The sequence below is a fragment of the Balaenoptera physalus genome (assembly GCF_965194825.1).
Source record: "Balaenoptera physalus genome assembly, chromosome: 6".
NCBI lineage: Eukaryota > Metazoa > Chordata > Mammalia > Artiodactyla > Balaenopteridae > Balaenoptera > Balaenoptera physalus.
The window spans coordinates 35,137,549-35,157,892 of NC_138885.1; the positions used below are offsets into that span (position 1 = coordinate 35,137,549).

Below are 20,344 nucleotides of genomic sequence, written 5' to 3' on the forward strand. Positions count from 1 at the left end.
AAGTATATCATGCCACTCCCTTCTGGCTTGTAGAGTTTCTGCTGAGAAATTAGCTGTTAACCTTATGGGAGTTCCCTTGTATGTTATTTGTCGTTTTTCCCTTGCTGCTTTCAATAATTTTTCTTTGTCTTTAATATTTGCCAAGTTGATTCTATGTGTCTCGGCGTGTTTCTCATTGGGTTTATCCTGTAGTGGACTCTCTGCGCTTCCTGGACTTGGGTGGCTATTTCCTTTCCCATGTTAGGGAAGTTTTTGACTATAATCTCTTCAAATATTTTTCTCGGGTCCTTTCTCTCTCTCTTCTCCTTCTGGGACCCCTATAATGCGAATGTTGTTGTGTTTAATGTTGTCCCAGAGGTCTCTTAGGCTGTCTTCATTTCTTTTCATTCTTTTGTCTTTATTCTGTTCCGCAGCAGTGAATTCCACCATTCTGTCTTCCAGGTCACTTATCCGTTCTTCTGCCTCAGTTATTCTGCTATTGATTTCTTCTAGTGTAGTTTTCATTTCAGTTATTGTATTGTTCATCTCTGTTTGTTTGTTCTTTAATTCTTCTAGGTCTTTGTTAAACATTCTTTGCATCTTCTTGATCTTTGCCTCCATTCTTTTTCCGTGGTCCAGGATCATCTTCACTATCAGTATTCTGAATTCTGTTTCTGGAAAGTTGCCTATCTCCACTTCATTTAGTTGTTTTTCTGGGGTTTTGTCTTGTTCCTTCATCTGGTACATAGCCCTCTGCCTTTTCATCTTGTCTATCTTTCTGTGAATGTGGTTTTTGTTCCACAGGCTGCAGGATTGTAGTTTTTCTTGCTTCTGCTGTCTGCCCTCTGGTGGATGAGGCTATCTAAGAGGCTTGTGGAAGTTTCTTAAGAAAACATCTTAAGTAGGCATCTCTCTGAAGACACCTGAGAAGTACAACTACCTGTTTATCTGCACATATTACTTTAAGCCTGGTAGTAAGGACTTTTTCACTGATATACCAGTTATTTTCGAGGGAGGGATTTTGAATAAAAACAATGAAATCTAATTATTTACACTGGCTTTGGTGTGTCTTCATTGTCTAAAAGTATTGGTAATTGGTAACAAGAAAATAATAAAAAGAGTATTGTGCCTTAAGGTTCTTATCATGCCTTATGGCTCATAATCTCAACACTGCTATGAGTTGGATATTCTAACTCCGTTTTGAAGATGAGAAAACTCAGAGAAGTTGAGTATCTTGCTGAAGGTCACACAGCTATTAAATGGGAGACTCAAGACACAAATCTAGGTTGGATTAACTACAAAGTCTGTACTTATTTGAGAAGTATCAGGATGGTGTCAGACTCATAGTAAGCATCAATAAACATTAGCTCCCTTTCCCTATGAAGATAGTTTCATTTCTGTTATACTATGATTTGAATGGTTCTTTCAGAAAGTGAGTGGAGTGGGATTATGATAAAGATATGCTGCATTTACCACATTAGTGCCAGAGGGGCTCTGAGAGTGAGCTGGCTTCCCAGATCCTATTGGGAGTGGGATCTGAGCTTAATCCTCTTAACTAAGATTTGTAATTTCTCTTTGGCCTACAATGTTCTGCAAAATTGTTTTATGTTTCAGGGACTAGAGTAATTCCATGGGACCTCTGTCATAGTGTGGTTGACAAGGAAGAGAGAATGTAGAGAGCATCCATTACTCATACAATCCTGGGGTTTTTCCATTTTTTGAGACTGTATTGAGCCATACACTGAGGAAATGTTCTTAGTGTCTTTATATCCCAGTCAAAAATTTTGCACATAAGATATTATGGTACATTTATTGCATTACCATACTGTACCTATTGCAACTACATAAACACTGTATATATATATGTATGTGTATACACATATCCATATATATGGGTACAGATGAGAAGAAAATATATTTAACTTATTGGTGATGAGATTATGGGTAATATTTTTAAATTAAAAAAACTTGACATTTGAAAGTGATTTGTTGAATTTAAAAAGAAAAAATAACAAATGAACACATCATAACACTTCAACTAAACAGATACACACAAAAGGGAGAATCTGGGGAAACTGAAAACACTTTGAATCACTTAAAACACTTCAGAATATATTCATTCATCTCTGCCAGGATACACAAGACATTTATACTATGGTTTTCCTCTGGAGAGGGAAGAAGAGTGGCAATAGAAAAGGGGTGGGAGAGGGGACTTCCATTGTATATCATGTTGATACCTTTGGAATTATGAATCCACGTAAGTGTGTCACTAATGAAAAATAAAGACAGAAAAGAAAACATATACTCTTCTTCCCTATTTTATTAGGTAAAGTAGAATTAGCATGATTCTTAAATTGCTATTTTATTATCTTTTAAGAATTCTCCAACTCTGTTTTTTTATGGGTCATTTGTAAAACAAATATTTTAAAATACATAACTTCTAATGTTATAGTTTAATACAATAAAACATCAGATACATATCACTTAAAAGGCAATAGCAGGGGGACCTTCAAGATGCTGAAGGTCCTTCCTCCCCACAAATACATCAGAAATACATCTACGTGTGGAACAACTCCTACAGAACACCTACTGAACACTGGCAGAAGACCTCAGACTTCCCAAAAGGCAAGAAACTCCCCACGTACCTGGGTAGGGCAAAAGAAAAAAGGAAAAACATAGACAAAAGAATAGGGATGGAATCTGCACCTCTGGGAGGGAGCTGTGAAGGAGGAAAAGTTTCCACACACTAGGAAGCCCCTTCACTGACGGAGACGGGGGGTGGTGGGGGGGAAGCTTTGGAGCCACAGAGGAGAGCACAGCAACAGGGGTGCAGAAGGCAGAGAAGAGAGATTCCCGCACAGAAGATTGGTGCCTACCAGCACTCACCAGCCCGAGAGGCTTGTCTGCCCTCCCGCCGGGGAGAGTTGGGGCTGGGAGCTGAGACTCAGGCTTTGGAGGTCGGATCCCAGGGAGAGGACTTGGGTTGGCTGCGTGGACACAGCCTGAAGGGGGCTAGTGCGCCACGGCTAGCCAGGAGGGAGTCTGGGAAAAAGTCTGGAACTTCCTAAGAGGCAAGAGACCATTGTTTTGGGGTGCACGAAGAGACGGGATTCAGACCACCACCTAAACAAGCTTCAGAGATGGGTGTGAACCACGGCTATCAGTGCGGACCCCAGAGACGGGCATGAGATGCTAAGGCTGCTGCTGCAGCCACCAAGAAGCCTGTGTGCAAGCACAGGTCACTCTCCACACCTCCCCTCCCGGGAGCCTGTGCAGCCCGCCACTGCCAGGGTCCCGTGATCCAGGGACAGCTTCCCCAGGAGAACACACGGTGTTGCCTCAGGCTGTTGCAACGTCACGCTGGCCCCTGCCACTGCAGGCTCGCCCCGCATTCTGTACCCCTCTCTTTCCCTGGCCTGAGTGAGCCAGAGCCCCCTAATCAGCTGCTCCTTTAACCCCATCCTGTCTGAGCGAAAAACAGATGCCCTCAGGCGATCTACATGCAGAGACAGGGCCAAATCCAAAGCTGAACCCCAGGAGCTGTGCAAACAAAGAAGAGAAAAGGAATTTTCTCCATGCAGCCCCAGGAGCAGTGGATTAAATCTCCACAATCAACTTGATGTACCCTGCATCTGTGGAATACCTGAATAGACAACAAATCATCCCAAAATTGAGGCAGTGGACTTTGGCAGAAACTGTAGACTTGGGGTTTGCTTTCTGTGTCTAATTTATTAGTGGTTTTATGTTTATCTTTGTTTAGTATTTAGAGCTTATTATCACGGGTATATTTGTTTATTGATTTGGTGGCTCTCTTCCTTCAATCCCTAGCAAACTACCAATGCCATTTTTCACAGAACTGGAACAAAAAATTTCACAATTTGTATGGAAACACAAAAGATCCCGAATAGCCAAAGCAATCTTGAGAAAGAAAAACGGAGCTGGAGGAATCAGGCTTCCTGACTTCAGACTATACTACAAAGTTACAGTAATCAAGACAGTATGGTAGTGGCACATAAACAGAAATATAGATCAATGGAACAAGATAGATAGCCCAGAGATAAACCTACATACATATGGTAACCATATCTTTGATAAAGGAGTCAAGAATATACAATGGAGAAAAGACAGCCTTTTCAATAAGTGGTGCTGTGAAAACTGGACAGCTACATGTAAAAGAATGAAGTTAGAACACTCCCTAACACCATACACAAAAAATAAACTCAAAATGGACTAAAGACCTAAATGTAAGGCCAGACACAATCAAACTCTTAGAGGAAAACCTAGGCAAACACTCTATGACATAAATCACAGCAAGATCCTTTTAGACCCACCTCCTAGAGAAATGGAAATAAAAACAAAAATAAACAAATGGGACCTAATGAAACTTCAAAGCTTTTGCACAGCAAAGGAAACCATAAACAAGATGAAAAGACAACCCTCAGAATGGGAGAAAATATTTGCAAATGAAGCAACTGACAAAGAATTTATCTCCCAAATATACAGGCAGCTCATCCAGCTCAACATCAAAAAAACAAACAACCCAATCCAAAAATGGGCAGAAGACCTAAATAGACATTTCTCCAAAGAAGATATACAGATTGCCAACAAACACATGAAAGGATGCTCAACATCACTAATCATTAGAGAAATGCAAATCAAAAGTGCAATGATGTATCACCTCACATTGGTCAGAATGGCCATCATCAAAAAATCTAGAAACAATCAATGCTGGAAAGGGTGTGGAGAAAAGGGTACCCTCTTGCACTGTTGGTGGGAATGTAAATTGATACAGCCACTATGGAGAACAGTATGGAGGTTCCTTAAAAAATGAAAAATAGAACTACCATATGACCCAGCAATCCCACTACTGGGCATATACTCTGAGAAAATCATAATTCAAAAAGAGTCAGGTACCACAATGTTCATGGCAGCTCTATTTACAATAGCCAGGACGTGGGTTCAACCTAAGTGTCCATCGACGGATGAATGGATAAAGAAGATGTGGCACATATATACAATGGAATATTACTCAACCATAAAAAGAAATGAAATTGAGTTATCTGTAGTGGGGTGGATGGACCTAGATTCTGTCATACAGAGTGAAGTAAGTCAGAAAGAGAAAAACAAATACCATATGCTAACACATATATATGTAATTAAAGAAAAAAAAAATGGTTCTGAAGAACCTAGTGACAGACCAGGAGTAAAGATGCAGATGTAGAGAATGGACTTGAGGACACAGTGGGGGGCAGGGTAAGCTGGGACGAAGTGAGAGAGTGGCATGGACATATATACACTACCAAATGTAAAATAGATAGCTAGTGGGAAGCAGCCGCATAGCACAGGGAGATCAGCTTGGTGCTTTGTGACCACCTAGAGGGGTGGGATAGGGAGGATGGAAGGGAGGGAGACGCAAAAGGGAAGAGATATGGGGACATATGTATATGTATAACTGATTCACTTTGTTATAAAGCAGAAACTAACACACCATTGTAAAGCAATTATACTCTAATAAAGATGTTAAAAAATAAACAAATAAAAAACTAAAAATAGAACTACATACGACCCAGCAATCCCACTACTGGGCATATACCCTGAGAAAACCATAATTCAAAAAGAGTCATGTATGACAGCGTTCATTGCAGCTCTATTTACAATAGCCAGGACATGGGAGCAACCTAAGTGTCCATTGACAGATGAATGGATAAAGAAGATGTGGCCCATATATACAATGGAATATTACTCAGCCATGAAAAGAAATGAAATTGAGTTATTTGTAGTGAGGTGGATGGACCTAGAGACTGTCATACAGAGTGAAGTAAGTCAGAAAGGGAAAAACAAATACCGTATGCTCACACATATATATGGAAACCAAAAAAAAAAAAAAAAAAGGTTCTGAAGAACCTAAGGGCAGGACAGGAAGAAAGACGTAGATGTAGAGAATGGACTTGAGGACACAGGGAGGGGAAAGGGTAAGCTGGGATGAAGTGAGAGAGTGGCATGGACATATATACACTACCAAATGTAAAATAGATAGCTAGTGGGAAGCAGCCGCATAGCACAGGGAGATAAGCTCGGTGCTTTTTGTACACCTAGAAGGGTGGGAGGGAGACTCAAGAGGGAGGAGATATGGGGATATATGTATATGTATAGCTGATTCACTTTGTTATACAGCAGAAACTAACACACCATTGTAAAGCAATTATACTCCAATAAAGATGTTAAAAAAAAAAAAAAGGGCAATAGCTTTATCTGGGCATTGTAGGATATTCGAAAAAAGTGGAAAATGTGATCTCTGGCTTTGGTGAACTGGATGATAGAACACATGAATTATAAATAATAAGGCAAGCTAAAAGTTGTGTGTATGAAATTATTACTGCAATGCCTAACATAGATTGAAATAATTCAAATAGAGATTATAGTGGGTTAGAGCACATAGAGAAGATCTTATGCAATATTTGTATTAGTTAAGCTCATGCTAAGTTGCAGTAACAAATCCATCCCAATAATTCAGTGGCTTAAAGAATAATATACATGTTTATTTCTTCTGTAGCTGTCCAGGGTGGGCTTTTAGTTAGCTGGGTGGCTCTCTTCCATGGTTGGAAAGACACTCAGATGGACAGTTGTTTTGCCCCCTTTTCTAGGCAGCATCTCAGGTCCTTTAGGTCATCTATCTGAGACAGCCAAAGGGAAAAGAGCATGGGCAAGCCTGAATGTGCTTTTACGGTAAGTCTACACATCTCTTCCTCTCACATTATGCTAGCTGTAGCTCAGCAACCGGGCCGTACCTCACTGCAGGAGAGGCAGGGTCATGCAGTCTAGTGGTCCAGCTATACCCTTGACCCTTCTACTGCAATGGGAGAAGGAGGAGGCTCCGTGCCGGTGGACAGCTGACAGTCTCTATCACAAATATGGAAAATCAGTGATTCGGAGGAATAAAGAAGAGAAGGAATGGCCTTATCCAGGCAGGAAGAACAATAAAAATAGCTAAAAAAAAAAAAAAAAAGGCTGTTGAACCTCATCAGATCACCAATTCTTTATCTGATAAACAAAACCTATTCTAGATCATTTCCAAAAATGTTTCCATCTTTTAAGCTTCTGTGGTTCTGGGAGCTAGCATTCAACGGGTATCGCATTCAGCTGGAGCAATGTCTTCATGTTGGAAATAAGGTAACTCATGTTAGGTGGGTAGCGGGGGTCTTGAATAATCACTGTTTTTTGCTGGAGATTTTTAAAAAATCGAGTGACAGATATTGACCAAGTACCTACTACATACCAGACACTTTGCCCAGTGCTGTAGCGGACGCAGTTAACTCAGTCTTTCTGAGAAGAGATTATGGACTATTTATGGGGGAGCTGAGCAGCATGATGAAAAGGGAAGACGACAAATGAAGCAGAACGGGATACGTACCCAGGGTTCCAGACCTCGCATTATGGGGTAGGACATGAGGTGAATATGAAATGACCCTTGAATATTTTTTACAAGATTTTTATGAAGAAAAAAATCTGTAGCAAGAGCTTGTTTGCCTGTGATTTGTCACTGACAGTTGGAGACATGAAATTTCCATTCATTGAATGTTCTGATTAATTAACTTGGGGTTAACTATAGTTTTACGGCAAGTAAAAATGCATGACTCCATCCTCTATTTTATGAAGTAAAATTGGACCTTTGGGTAATTAAGGCATTCCACACAATTTACCCATTTCTATGAAAATGTATTCTCAGGTGTTAAAATCAGTTGAAAATTCTGTCAAATGTAGTAACTGCTGTTAAGTCTTAGCCAGTCATACCTCTAATACCTCCCAGGACTCTCATCTTTGGACATAATGGTTTTATTCTGACTTCATTTTTCCAGAGTTTTAGCTTTAAAAAATTTTATGTTCTTAGAGAAATCACAATCCTGAGGATTTTGGAAAGAGAGCATTTCCAGCCATTTTCATGTTCAGTTTTGGCTTCTGGATCACGTCTTGTAATAAACTCACCGCAATTATTTTTGTTTTGTTTTGAATATCTGCTTCAATTTACCTTTCTTCTGTAACACAAGACCTGGGACGAGGAGTCAGGAGCCCTGTATTTCAGTTGGCTTTGTCACATACTAACTGGACATGTCCTTGACTCTGATGGGGTCTTGGTTTTACTTATCTGTCAAATGAGAGGGATGAACCAGAAGATAGTATAGGCTGTACTCTCTTTGAAATATTACTCTTCTATATGTTAATGTTGGTTTGATTACTTTCTTTATTTGGTTATCAATCTGTTAGTTTAATTTTCATTTTTAAAAGGGTCTGTTTCCTTCAACATTTTTTAAAAGTATTGTCAGAAGCCTATTGGAACCAGCACAACCTAGGGTTCTTATTTAAGATGTAGATCCTTAATTCCTAATTTACTAATTCTATTTACTAAATCAGAGTTTCTAAGGAAGTACTTCTCAGTCTTTAATGTAAATACAAGTCACACAGGGATCTTGTTAAAATGAAAACTCCAATTGGGTGTCCGAGGTAGGAGCTGAGATTCTGTATTTCTAACAAGCTTACGGGTAGTACTGCTGATGTAGCGACTGAACTTTGAGTATCAGGACTCTCTAAGCCTTAATGGCAGCTCCTACTCAGCAGAACCATGTCTTGAATGGAGAAAGAATTAGCCAATTGTGGAATGTTTAAGGTGTAGCAGTTGTGGGTCATGTAGCATCTGGGTCATATAAAGAAGAACAATGTTGCAGAATACAGATTAAAGAATATAAATGTGATATGAATCAGGTTCTCTTATGAGTACCCACGCCAGAGAACCACACTCACTCTTGCTCTGTTATTCTAGATCATGAGAATGTGTTGAAATTCCAAGTACCAAGCAGTAGGAAGAAAGAAAATTGTTTTCTTTTTACTGATTATGCTGTGCTACATGGTGTCCACAGGTTTTTTTCTCTTATTTCCCTTCCCCAGATTTTACAGACCCTGTAGCTGGTATGATCACATTGTCCAGAGTCATGGAAATATGACCTCTTTTCTGATTCTGTGTGGTGATGAGTAACAAGATTGTTTCTGCTGAGGGGTGAAAAGGTCTTCAAACTAGTTTGCTTTCTCGTAAACAGCTGGCCTAGAGAGATCCTGAGAAGATAACTAACACCTCCTTGAAGATTAAATTTCTGCTAGTGCTTTTTTATTTTTTAAATTAATTTTTTTAAATTGAGGCATAATTGACACACATTATATTGTCTTCAGGTGTTCATCTATTAGTTTGATTTTCATTTTTAAAAGGGTCTTTTCCTTTACGTTTTGAACAATTTGTGATTGGGTGTAAAATTAGCTTACATGAATGTCCTTTTCATCAATTGCAGTACTCAAAGGCAAAAATGGTTTTGTGGAAATGTGTGCATTTGCATGCTTAAATGGGATCTGGTTTGTATTGTGCCAAGTATCATTAATAACAATTATGTAGGCTTTGAAATGAAATTATGACTAAAAAGTATATGTGGCATATTTTCTATATCAATTAAAAAATATGCCTGGGGAACTTTCTTTCTTTTTTTTTTAATTCCACAGATCCTGCTAAAATCTAAGAATCGTATAGGCTGATTTAGTTTCTTTTTTCTTTGCATGGATATAATGTTTATACCACTCAACTTTTGAACATCAGATAGTTTTAAATCACATTGCATTTGTAATAATAATTATAACAATCATAGTGGCAGCTCACACTTACGGAATTCTTACTAGCTGCCAAGCTATGTGTCAAGTGGTTTATATGAGTTATTCTTTTACTCTACTTTAAAATCTCCATAGCCTAGCTGTTCTGTTTAATATGAACATATGGAAAATCTTAATGCTCAGTTGATAAAACACACACACACACACACACACACACACACTCATGCACACACACACTAAACCACTGTGAGGAAAAGAAACAAGAACAGTCTTAAAAAAAAAACACAACCCTGAAGCCATGTGACAGATTTAGCAAATTCTTTTTATTTACATAGAAATGTGTACACATACTTTCTCTGTACACAGAAAATTCTAAGTTTATATACATAGATGGTTCCCACATATTTTACAATAAATAGTATTTTAATCTTGTTTCTAGGTGAAAATAAAAAGATGTCTCAAAATATTTCACACCAACCACAAAATTACAAAAGCACCCGATGAACTCAGAGCAAAAATTTCAAGCCTGTACTACCACACACTAAGTCTAGTACAATTTTTACAAAAGACAAAAACCAAACACTGTGCAGATATCACCAAGAAAAGGAAAGGAATGGAGATGCAAAATAGAGATGAGTGCTGCTGGCTTTTTGAACAATGTAGTAAGAGCATTTTTATTGGTTAGGACTGGTCTTCCTTTAGTCCTCAATTTAATGTTTTACTTTAACTGCTATTTTACAGATTAGAAGGGGGAAAAAAGTTAACGTCTATTGTAAAAAAGAGTAACCATTCCATGAGTCTTACAGGTTCTAGAAACCTTTGTAGTGGTCAGCCAGACTGTCTTTCCGTGCTAATTCAAAGACCATCCAGTTCTATGACACAGGATGACCGTCGACCCCCTCAGAGAAGATGAGGGGGACACGGTTGTGAAACAACATTATTAGGAAGTCATCTCAAAAGACTGGTGAATCATGCATCTTGGTTATTAACACTTAATAATAATTAGCAATGTTTAAATATACTCTTTATTTCCACAGTTTGATCCCTCATGTAAATAATTAAATGCAAGGAGAACTTAATCTAAGAGGCTAGAAATAATGAATATATCATGCTGGAATTTCCTCCTTCCAATTCCAATTTCTTTCCCATTCTAGCCTATAGGAAACAATCACTTTCTCTCAATTTAAGAGTTGTTCTACACCTGTGTATAAAAATCATACTACCAAATGAATAGAATCAGGTTAAAGGGTGAATACAGATTTATGATATTTTTGACCACCTCACAGCACTGAATTTGACAAAACAATCTAAAAACATCCTGATCGTCATTATTCTTGAACTGACTTACAGTATATCCAGATTTGCTTTCTTAATACACTAATGTTACTACTCACATGAGAATCCTGAGGATGGTGACCAAACCAGGGCTAAGTGTTTAAATCCCACTCCACTCAATTCTAGCTCAGATAATAATGTATTTTGTTCCACTGTGGCACTGTAACTTCACACATGAGTTTTGAAACAAATTTTACCCCTTCATCTCTCATATCAGTAACAGCACGTATGTGGGAGAAAAGACAGCAATAAAAAAAGAATTCAGTGTCAGAAATGCGATTCATCTACCAAATACAATCTTTTCAGTTGCTTTACTGAATCTGCTATTTTTAAGGTAATCTTCCAAAACATACTTCAAAGGCAGGCTCATTTCAAGAGCAATGTTTATCACATGCATAATTTGGTTCTTTCCTGTTACATGTTGCTACCATCGACTCTTAGAGAAACAACAATACCTGGAGGACTTAGCCATCCTATGTGAGAGTGATGGCTTCATACACAGTTTTACTCTTTAGATTCAGGTACTTATGATCGAAACAAACACAATTCACATTTAAAGATGTTTCTTTTTCTTTTAAGTTTGAAAACCTTATAGGGAATGAAGGTTCACTGCCAGAAACAAAAGGGATCCTTTACCATGAAGAGCTGGGCTTGGTTCTTGGCCATTCTAATTGAATATATATTTGTCCTTCCTTTCTATTGGCTGTAGAAAGATTCAGCCAGAAGATAAGTATGGAGTCTCACTATGGTAATTGTAGTCAGGACAGACCTTTTGCACAAGTTTATAATCAACACTGTAAAAGGCAATGTAGATGCAAATGACCTTGAAGGGCTTGGAACACAACCAGGAAACGTGGCTCTGAGTCTGCTCCTGGTAGCAGATCTTGGAGGGGTCGAAGTTGCACAGGGCAGTCTTCTTTGCCCGATCTGTTTTTTCATACTCAATGCGACAATTGAAAGATTTGGATTCCTTTGTCTCCAAGGTAGACTGCGGGGAAACTTCAAATTCCACCACTTTGGAGGGGGGTACCAAACTCACTGACACATTGCCCAGGCCTGTGGAATTATGTCGGAAATAAACACTGAAGGTTCCATTTCCATGGTCAACGATTTTCCCCGTGATGAGGAGGTTGAGCTTAACAGTTTTAATGTTGGAATGGAAGTCGCCCCATCCAAACATTTTCTTAAATTTTCCCGTTTTCACTATTGGCCTCCGTTTAGTTCTTGCCAAGGGCTCCTGAACCTCCGTGATGTTGGCCAGCCAATCCCAAAAGTTCTCCAAGCTGTCTGCATACGCCAAGTGTCCGGGCTTGGGGACTGGAGACTGTTTAACAAACAGGCGCAGAGGATTGATGATCCTTGAGTGTACCACGTTTCCCACCAGTGTCCCCGCAGCATCTTTGTCTTCCCAATCCAGCCCTTCTGTGGCGTGCACCACCTTTTTACTGTCACAAAATAGCTGTTCGAAAAGAAGAAAGAGAAACACACTTTAGGTTAGGCTTTGCGTGCACACATACCAAAGCCAAAGCACCAGGTTAATTCTTGTAATTTATTTCAATTCCTGCTAAATAGCATTTCACACACACAGCTGGGCTCCACAGTGTAACAAGACGACCATTTAATTCAAGCAATGTAAATCCATGAGTACGAAAACGGAAATGATGGGATCAAGAAGAGAGTACAGTTGGCTCTTTGTATCTGCAGGCTCTGAATCCAGTGGATTTGACCAACACTGAATTAAAGTTAAAAACAAACGAAAACCCCCTCCAACACTCCCGCCCCCAGCCAGAAATTTCCAGAAAGCAAAACTTGAATTTGTCATACTCTGGCAACTATTTACATTGTATTAAGTATTATAAGTAATCTAGAGATGATTTAAAATATACAGGAGGATGTGCATAGGTTATATGCAAAAACCTCATTCAGATCAACTGGTCATACAGCCCATGAAGGTCAGTACAGGCTCCAGATATGACTTGAGTTTCCTGAGAACTGATGCAACCTGGTCCAAGTGACTTATCCTGTTCTCTCTCCAGGGAGACGTTCAAGGACACATGGGCAGATAAGAAACCCCTTGCTGATCAAGGTCCAATTTCTCTTCTCTCTGATTATGATTCTTGCTGTGTATTATCTATTTTTTGCCTGTTTCCGGTATTTCACGAGATGTGCCTTGCTTGGTCATTGCTGACAGTCACAACTACCGTTCCTGAGAATCACTGGTACTCAAGAGCTTCTCCTTTACTTCCTGATCTCAACTCCCCTATTTGTACAACTTCCTAACTTCTTCCCTCGCTCCTGCCTTGCTTTCTCTCTTTCATAGGGTAAATTTCCCCTTTTAGCTTGCTTTTTCCAAAAGAAAGCGAAAATCTCAATTCTTACTCTTACACACCATGCTCCTGATGAATACTTTATTAGCAGAATTAAGATCCATTCTCCGTTCAAAAATATTTTTTCACTTACAAGTATGACAACACTCTTCACTACCAGGAGAAACATGCTCTCTTTTTTTCCTAAAATGTTTGTTTTTACATTACACATTTTCCTGAGTTTTTTCTGCCTGGATCATTTTTCTTGATTTAGTCTTTTGCCTGATTTTTCTCCTTCCTTTTCTGTTATTGAAAACCTACCAACATTGAACCCATTGCTCAACAAGAAGTCTTCAATCACGTAGGGTCTCAGGTTAACTGGTATTAGCGTATTTTAGAATACATGATGGGCCCCCTTATGTGATAGACATTATGAGATCCTTCTCTTATCTCTTGGACTTCTGATGTGATGGTTCTGAGATTAGTCAATTATAATTACGCAAAAAGTCATTTATTGACTTTTAAAAAAACTGAAGATTCTCTTTGTAGTAACATGGTGTAGCAACTTGACCCAAACATATGTGACTCATCCTAAAGAAATATGAGTGTAAAAAAAAAAACAACTAAGCTTATCAAACAGATACGTTAGATATGATTATTTGCTTTTAGAAAGGCTCTTCAATTCTTCAGAAAAGATTCTCCAGATGAGAATTTAAAATGAAATTTGATTCCTAAAAAATATATTCTAACACAATACTCTTCAGGTTCAAACCTGCTCAAGGAGCCCTTGATTTTAAGGTTGGCCTATATAAAAATAATCAAATTTAACTATTAAGCACAGATCTATAATTGTTCTCTGTTCCAATGAAAAACAGTCACTGACAGTTCCTTAGACAAAAAAAGTAGATGGATGTACCTTTTAGTTCTTTTGCTTTGCCCTAGACCATCACATTTGTCACTTGCTTTGATAACATTAAACAAGGTGAGAAAAGCTGTGTATAACTTCATCTGTTTTTTACTCTAAAATGCATGGACGGTTCTTACAAGTACTGATTTCCAAATCTAAACCCAAATTTCAAAAAACTATTGGATGATGATGTATTGGTAGAAGAGTATAATTAAAAGGGTAAATATATTTCTAGTTGTCTTAAAAAGCCAACAATTGTAACTCCTCTCCCAACTTCCTCTCCCTTTGGTGTAACTTGTTCAGCCTTCTCCCTGGAACATTTTCTTAAAGGCATACATCACTGCTGAGAGGGCACCCTCTCCTAAACAGGTCTACAAAGACAGTTGTGTGACCAAAGTCCCCAGAGCTCATGCTTCACCTCAAAAGACCTAACCAGGGATGACTGGGATTTGGATCAACCATAACCCTGCCTGCACTCATCCATAAACTCCCAATATGAAAGCAGCATGGTGCAAAAAGCATAGGGTTCGGTGCCTGATGACCTCATCACCCCCTTAGCTTGAAGTATTTGATGTGAGCCCAGATTTTCTAACCTTTATGTCCTTTGCTGGTTGATTGTAAGGACTAAATAAAAGAATGGATGGAGACTTCCCTGGTGGTCCAGTGGTAAAGAATCTGCATTCCACTGCAGGGGATGCAGGTTCTACCCCTGGTTGGGGAACTAGGATCCCACATGATGCGGGGCAACTAACTAAGCCCTCGTGCCACAACTACTGAACTTACATGCCTCAATGAGAGCGCCCGCGTGCCGCAAACTACAGAGCCCGTGCTGCAAGGAAAGATCCTGCAGGCCTCAACAAAGATCCCACGTGCTGCAACTAAGACCTGACGCAGCCAAAAAAAAAAAAAAAGAAAAAGAATGGATAGAAATTACTGAGCCCAATCTCTTGCAAAAGGCATTCAGTGACTCCTGGCTCTTGCATGGTCCAAAGGGTAGTCCCATGCCTCCTATCCAAGAATTGTTTTCAAAGGATTATATGGATTCTCCGGTCTCCAGGAAACTGATTGGTGGTTAATCAAGCAACTTGTTCAGTGCCATATGATACATTAACGAGTAGAAATTGACCTTCTCAACCACAGAGCATCAATCAAACGCTTCCTCATGTTTCCAGTCTCGCTGACATCTGAGTCATATCCATATCACAGGGACAGGTGAGCTCTTTTTGCCAACAAAATGTGTTTGTGGATCTTTGATTCCAACCTACCAAATGAGTCAGCAAAGGATCTGAAAGTACAATGTGTCTGGCAGGTGCCCTCATTCCTGTAGAGACAATTTCAGTGATACAGCATGCTGGGAGAGGACTGTAGGTGGTTCTGAGCCTGTTGGCAAACCACTCTGTCCAAGGTAAGGTTGTTAGATGTTATCTGCAAAACACAAGGCTGTATCCCCCATTACTTTTGTACTTGCTGGGGCTTCCTATGCTAATGTCAGTATCACTGCTATCTTTTGTCCCACCATATTACAATAATAATGCAAAAACATTTAAGGGCATGCACAAAATGGAGTTTAAAAAAGGGAGAAAAAGAGGAATTGCTGTGCTTTATCTGTTTGAACATTCCCTGATTTCAACACATTTATCAAAGCTTAAGTAATTTATGTCTTGGCAGGGTGTATCAATTTCACAAAGCACACACATTAGCTAGATACAATGATATCATATTAGCTTTTTCTGCATCTTAGAGAGAAGCTCAAAAAGATTAATAAAAGCTCAAACCTTCATCAATTAAATGAAGCAGGTGGAAGGAAGGAAATAGAGGAAGAAGACTATTTCATTTCAGTTCTTTTGTTTTTAGGGGGGAAAAGAAGCTGACAGGTTCAAATCATTCATCATAACAGGCTGGAGTTGAATTTCACTGATAATTAAATGCATTTTTTCCCAAGAGGCAGAGAGGGTGCAATGAATTTTATAGTAGCAGATGTGAGAACTGTCACGAATTACGGAAATAATTTATAAACTAAAAAGCATCTTCCTTTGCAAATACTATACCAGAAGATTTTTTTTTTTCAACTATATTTGTTATGTATTTTTCAATAAACATTTTATTTTAGAATAGTTTTAGTTTACAGAAAAGTTGTGTGGTACAAAGAGTTACCATATACCCTGTACCCAGCTTCCTATATTGTTAACATCTTACATATTACACTTGTCACAACTAATGATCCAATGCTTATACCTTATTATTAACTAAAGTCCATACTTTATTCAGATTTCCTTAGTTTTTCCTTAATGTCCTTTATCTGCTCCAGGATGCCATCTAGGGTCCCACATGACATTTGGTCATCATGAATTTTTAGGCTTGTCTTGGCTGTGACCATTTCTTGTTTTTGATGACCTTGAATGTTTCAGAGAGCACTGGTTAGGCATTTTGTAGAATGCCTTTCAATTTGAGTTTGTCTGATGTTTTTCTCATGATTAGGCTGGGCCTTGGGGAGGAAGAATACAGAAGTAAGGTGCCATTTTCATCACTTCATCTCAAGGGTACATGCTAGCAGCGTGACTTAATCACTGTTGATGTTAATCTCTGGCTTAGGTAGGGAAGAATTTTTTTTTAAGTTTTGCTTTCAGAATTTTCACAAGGCTTGTACATTTTTGTTATCATAAGCTTAGTTTAATTTACATTTAATTCAGTGGCATTTGGTTTAGGATTGATTTTTTTTAAATGTCAGGAACTCTCAAGCATTTCAATTTATAACCCTTTACCACATCACTGAATTATCTCAAATAACCTCAGAGTTGTTTAGGAAATCCTACACTATTCATAAATTATTCTGGCATTCTTATGTGCTATAAATGTGTCCGTCATCATCAGTTATTATTATTGCTATTTTATTTTATTTAGTATTTATTTTTAAAATGGGGCTCATTTTGATAATTGATAGTTCAATAAAGAAGAGTTTAGTCTATAAATATCTCACATGGAGTTGGAATTACTTGCTTAACATTAGATTCAAATGTCCCTTTTCTCAGTTTTGGAGCTCCATCGTACTTGACTCTATACATCCAATGAGTCAGTACCAACATTTCTGTGGGGCTTTTTCTGCAGGTCTGTTTACCAAGGGGAATGGAGCTAAGGAAAGAGAGCCTCACAAAGCAGAGTTCTACATTCATAGTAAGCTGGGTGCTGCAGGACCATGACCACTACTTGCTTTCCCTTGGCATCTGAGACAGTCAGACCTCTGCCGTAATTATGGGATAACCATCTTCTATATGTCTCTCATTGTGATAGCTTTGCTTCTTCCCTGTCGCTGCATGTGGGGATGGGTCCTAAACTGTGGGGGGCAGGGGAAGAAGAGGGGGAGGAGATTTGTCTACACCCATGAGTAATAGAAAGGAAATGAAGGGCATTTAAGATGTGAGCTTCTGGGGCTCAAATTCCATTCAATATATACCATGCCATTATCAGTTCAAGTAGCTCTGTCCTAACAGGTATTATTTTTTACTTATTATTTGAAGAAACACCTGTGGATGAAATATCAAGACCAGCCTTGCTGTCCCAGTCTGGGGTTTAGCAATTCTAATTGACACGTTTATTTAGCCCCTATCGACTCTTCACTTACACAGCACCAGGAAGTTGAAGGAGATGCTTCAATTTCCTAAGTAGTTGAAGCTTAGCTCTTCAAGCTCACTGCCTCGAAATACAGCTCAAGAGACTGGATGAACTTAACACACCTTGTTTAAGATAGTGGGAAACCTCAAACTGTTTAGAAATATTCCCACTTTATTTTTGCAGGAGTAAGTTTATGGCTCCACTGATTTTTATCTTTGCCTGCAATCCTATGAGTGCTACGGTACTCCCACATGGCACTTGCAAATTATTGGACTGAGAGAAAAAGTGGAGTGTCCCAGTCAAGTCTGTGCATTGCAGAAAAGAATCTGTTGGCACATCCTCCAGTGGCTGAATTTCCGTAAGTAAAAGATTGTTCTAAGAGTGAAGGAATGAATGAAAGAAGCATGGGCGATGAACTCAATCAGAACAGGTAAAAACCAAAGCAGGAAAAAGCAAGCAATGGAAACAGTAATGCTTTGATTTCCTGGAAGGAGTTGGAGCATAAAAGGAAGTATCCATCCCTAGCAGGAGTCGCTGCAGAGGAATAACGACGCAGACGTAGAGAACGGACCTGAGGACACGGGGAGGGGGAAGGGTAAGCTGGGACAAAGTGAGAGAGTGGCATGGACATATATACACTACCAAACGTAAAATAGATAGCTAGTGGGAAGCAGCCGCATAGCACAGGGAGATCAGCTGGGTGCTTTGTGACCTCCTAGAGGGGTGGGATAGGGAGGGTGGGAGGGAGATGCAAGAGGGAGGGTAATGGGGGTGTATGTATATGTATAGCTGATTCACTTTGTTATACAGCAGAAACCAACACAATGTAACACAGTTATACTCCAATAAAGATGTTGAAAAAATAAATAAATGAATAAAAGATAAAACAAAACAACCGAATTTTTTTCCCGTAATCATAGCATCTATACCTCAAGTGGATGTTTTCAGTTTTTGGTGTTTACACTGAATATAAAATATTTATAGCCCATACTGCTTTTCTGTGAAATGCTTGCAATAATAGAAATAATGCACCATGCACAGATTGAATAGATCACCTTCCATTAACAAGGAAGGCCGTACCCTTAACTATTTTATAGTACATCAAAAATATGTAGTCCTCTGTCCATCAAAGAAAAATAATTATGACTTTCCAGGATGAGGTAGAATGAGGTGAGTGCTCCAAACCTGTGAATTTATACCAAGCTGGGAGGATTGGCTTTTCCATGATAACAGGACTGGCATATGCTACTAGAGATAAATTGATACAGATCTGTAAAAATATTTTTAAAGGCAGCTGGCTTGCCCCCACCCCCCCAGATATCCTGGAAGCATTTATTAATGTTTTTTCACAGTGACAATCATTGCTAAGTGCCAGTTTGGAAGAATAACTGGTTTGTTTAATAGATCTGTTTATAATGCTGTTTCTGATAAAATCCATTAATTATTTCACTGGGGTAGTATTAGTTCAAGCCAAGGACCCCCAAAGTGACCACTGCTATACAACATAGAGGTGGCCTGCAGATCCCACTATAGCTAAACAATTATAGAACCAATAATGAAACGTGGTCTAAGGCATCATTTATGTTACATATATATATATAGCTTATATAACTGGATTGCTCTAACAATTCTGTCCCGTATCCTTCAGTTGAAATGAAACAACGACCTGCTCAGCAGGAGGAAAAAAGAAAAACCCTGTTATGATCGAAATTAGCATCCCATTAAATTTTTTGCTTGTAAACAAATTTTGGAAAGCACTTTCTCTGGGTCGAAATTTTGCAGACTATCATCCCTGCTGACAAGAGAACACATATCTGCTGGACAACCTACAATGCTATATTGATGATTAGTAGTATGGCTTGCCCTAAAGTCATATTTCTGGTGCTCCATTACAGAACTGTCACAGCAGATTAAAAGAAGAATGACAGAAAGGGAATGAAGAATGACAGAATCAAACATATATCAATGTATTAATTGTACCTATTAATATTTTGTGGCATAATGTGGCATTGTTTAAAAATTCATCTTGCAAGTTGAAAAACAAATGATTGCTTAGGAGAAGAAAGCTAAACAATGGACGTCCTTTCTGCTGAGAGTAGCAAATTCATTTCACCTTCCAGATATCTTTTAATAGCTACCCTTTACATTTTTCTAAATTGATACAGGAACTAACAGGAAACATAAATGTGAAGACAGAAATCTTAGTAGTAAGAGCCAAAAAGCTAGATTGCAAGGCTTGGCATAGTTTTATTGCTAAGGTTAAATATGGCAATTCTTATTTTATCTTGATGACAGTAATCTGGAAAATCGATGACACAACCTCTGCAAAAAATCTTACACACACACACACACACACACACACACACAAGCCCACATTCTGACACACAGAAATATCACGTGTATAAACGCATGTGTGCATGCACATACCATAATTTCTGTAAACATTTAAAAGAAATGGTGTGATACTAAGTGAAGTAAGCCAGACAGAGAAAGACAAATATCATATGATATCACTTTTATGTGGAATCTAAAAAAAATGATACAAATGAACTTATATACGGAA

The 20,344-nt window shown here is 38.7% G+C and overlaps 2 protein-coding genes across 2 annotated transcripts in view; one reads left to right on the forward strand and one right to left on the reverse strand.

Annotated features, from left to right (window-relative positions):
* SPOPL (speckle type BTB/POZ protein like) overlaps positions 1 to 19,813 on the forward strand; it is a 116,096-nt gene extending 96,283 nt beyond the window's left edge. The window contains exon 13 of the transcript XR_014264638.1: positions 17,278 to 19,813. The gene's annotated coding sequence lies outside the window, so the exon portion shown is untranslated. The remainder of the gene's footprint in view (positions 1 to 17,277) is intronic.
* The window catches only part of NXPH2 (neurexophilin 2), a 99,658-nt gene continuing 89,239 nt past the window's right edge, over positions 9,926 to 20,344 (reverse strand). The window contains exon 2 of the mRNA XM_082465195.1: positions 9,926 to 12,418. Coding sequence (XP_082321321.1) covers positions 11,675 to 12,418 — 744 coding nt within the window. The 3' untranslated portion in view covers positions 9,926 to 11,674. The remainder of the gene's footprint in view (positions 12,419 to 20,344) is intronic.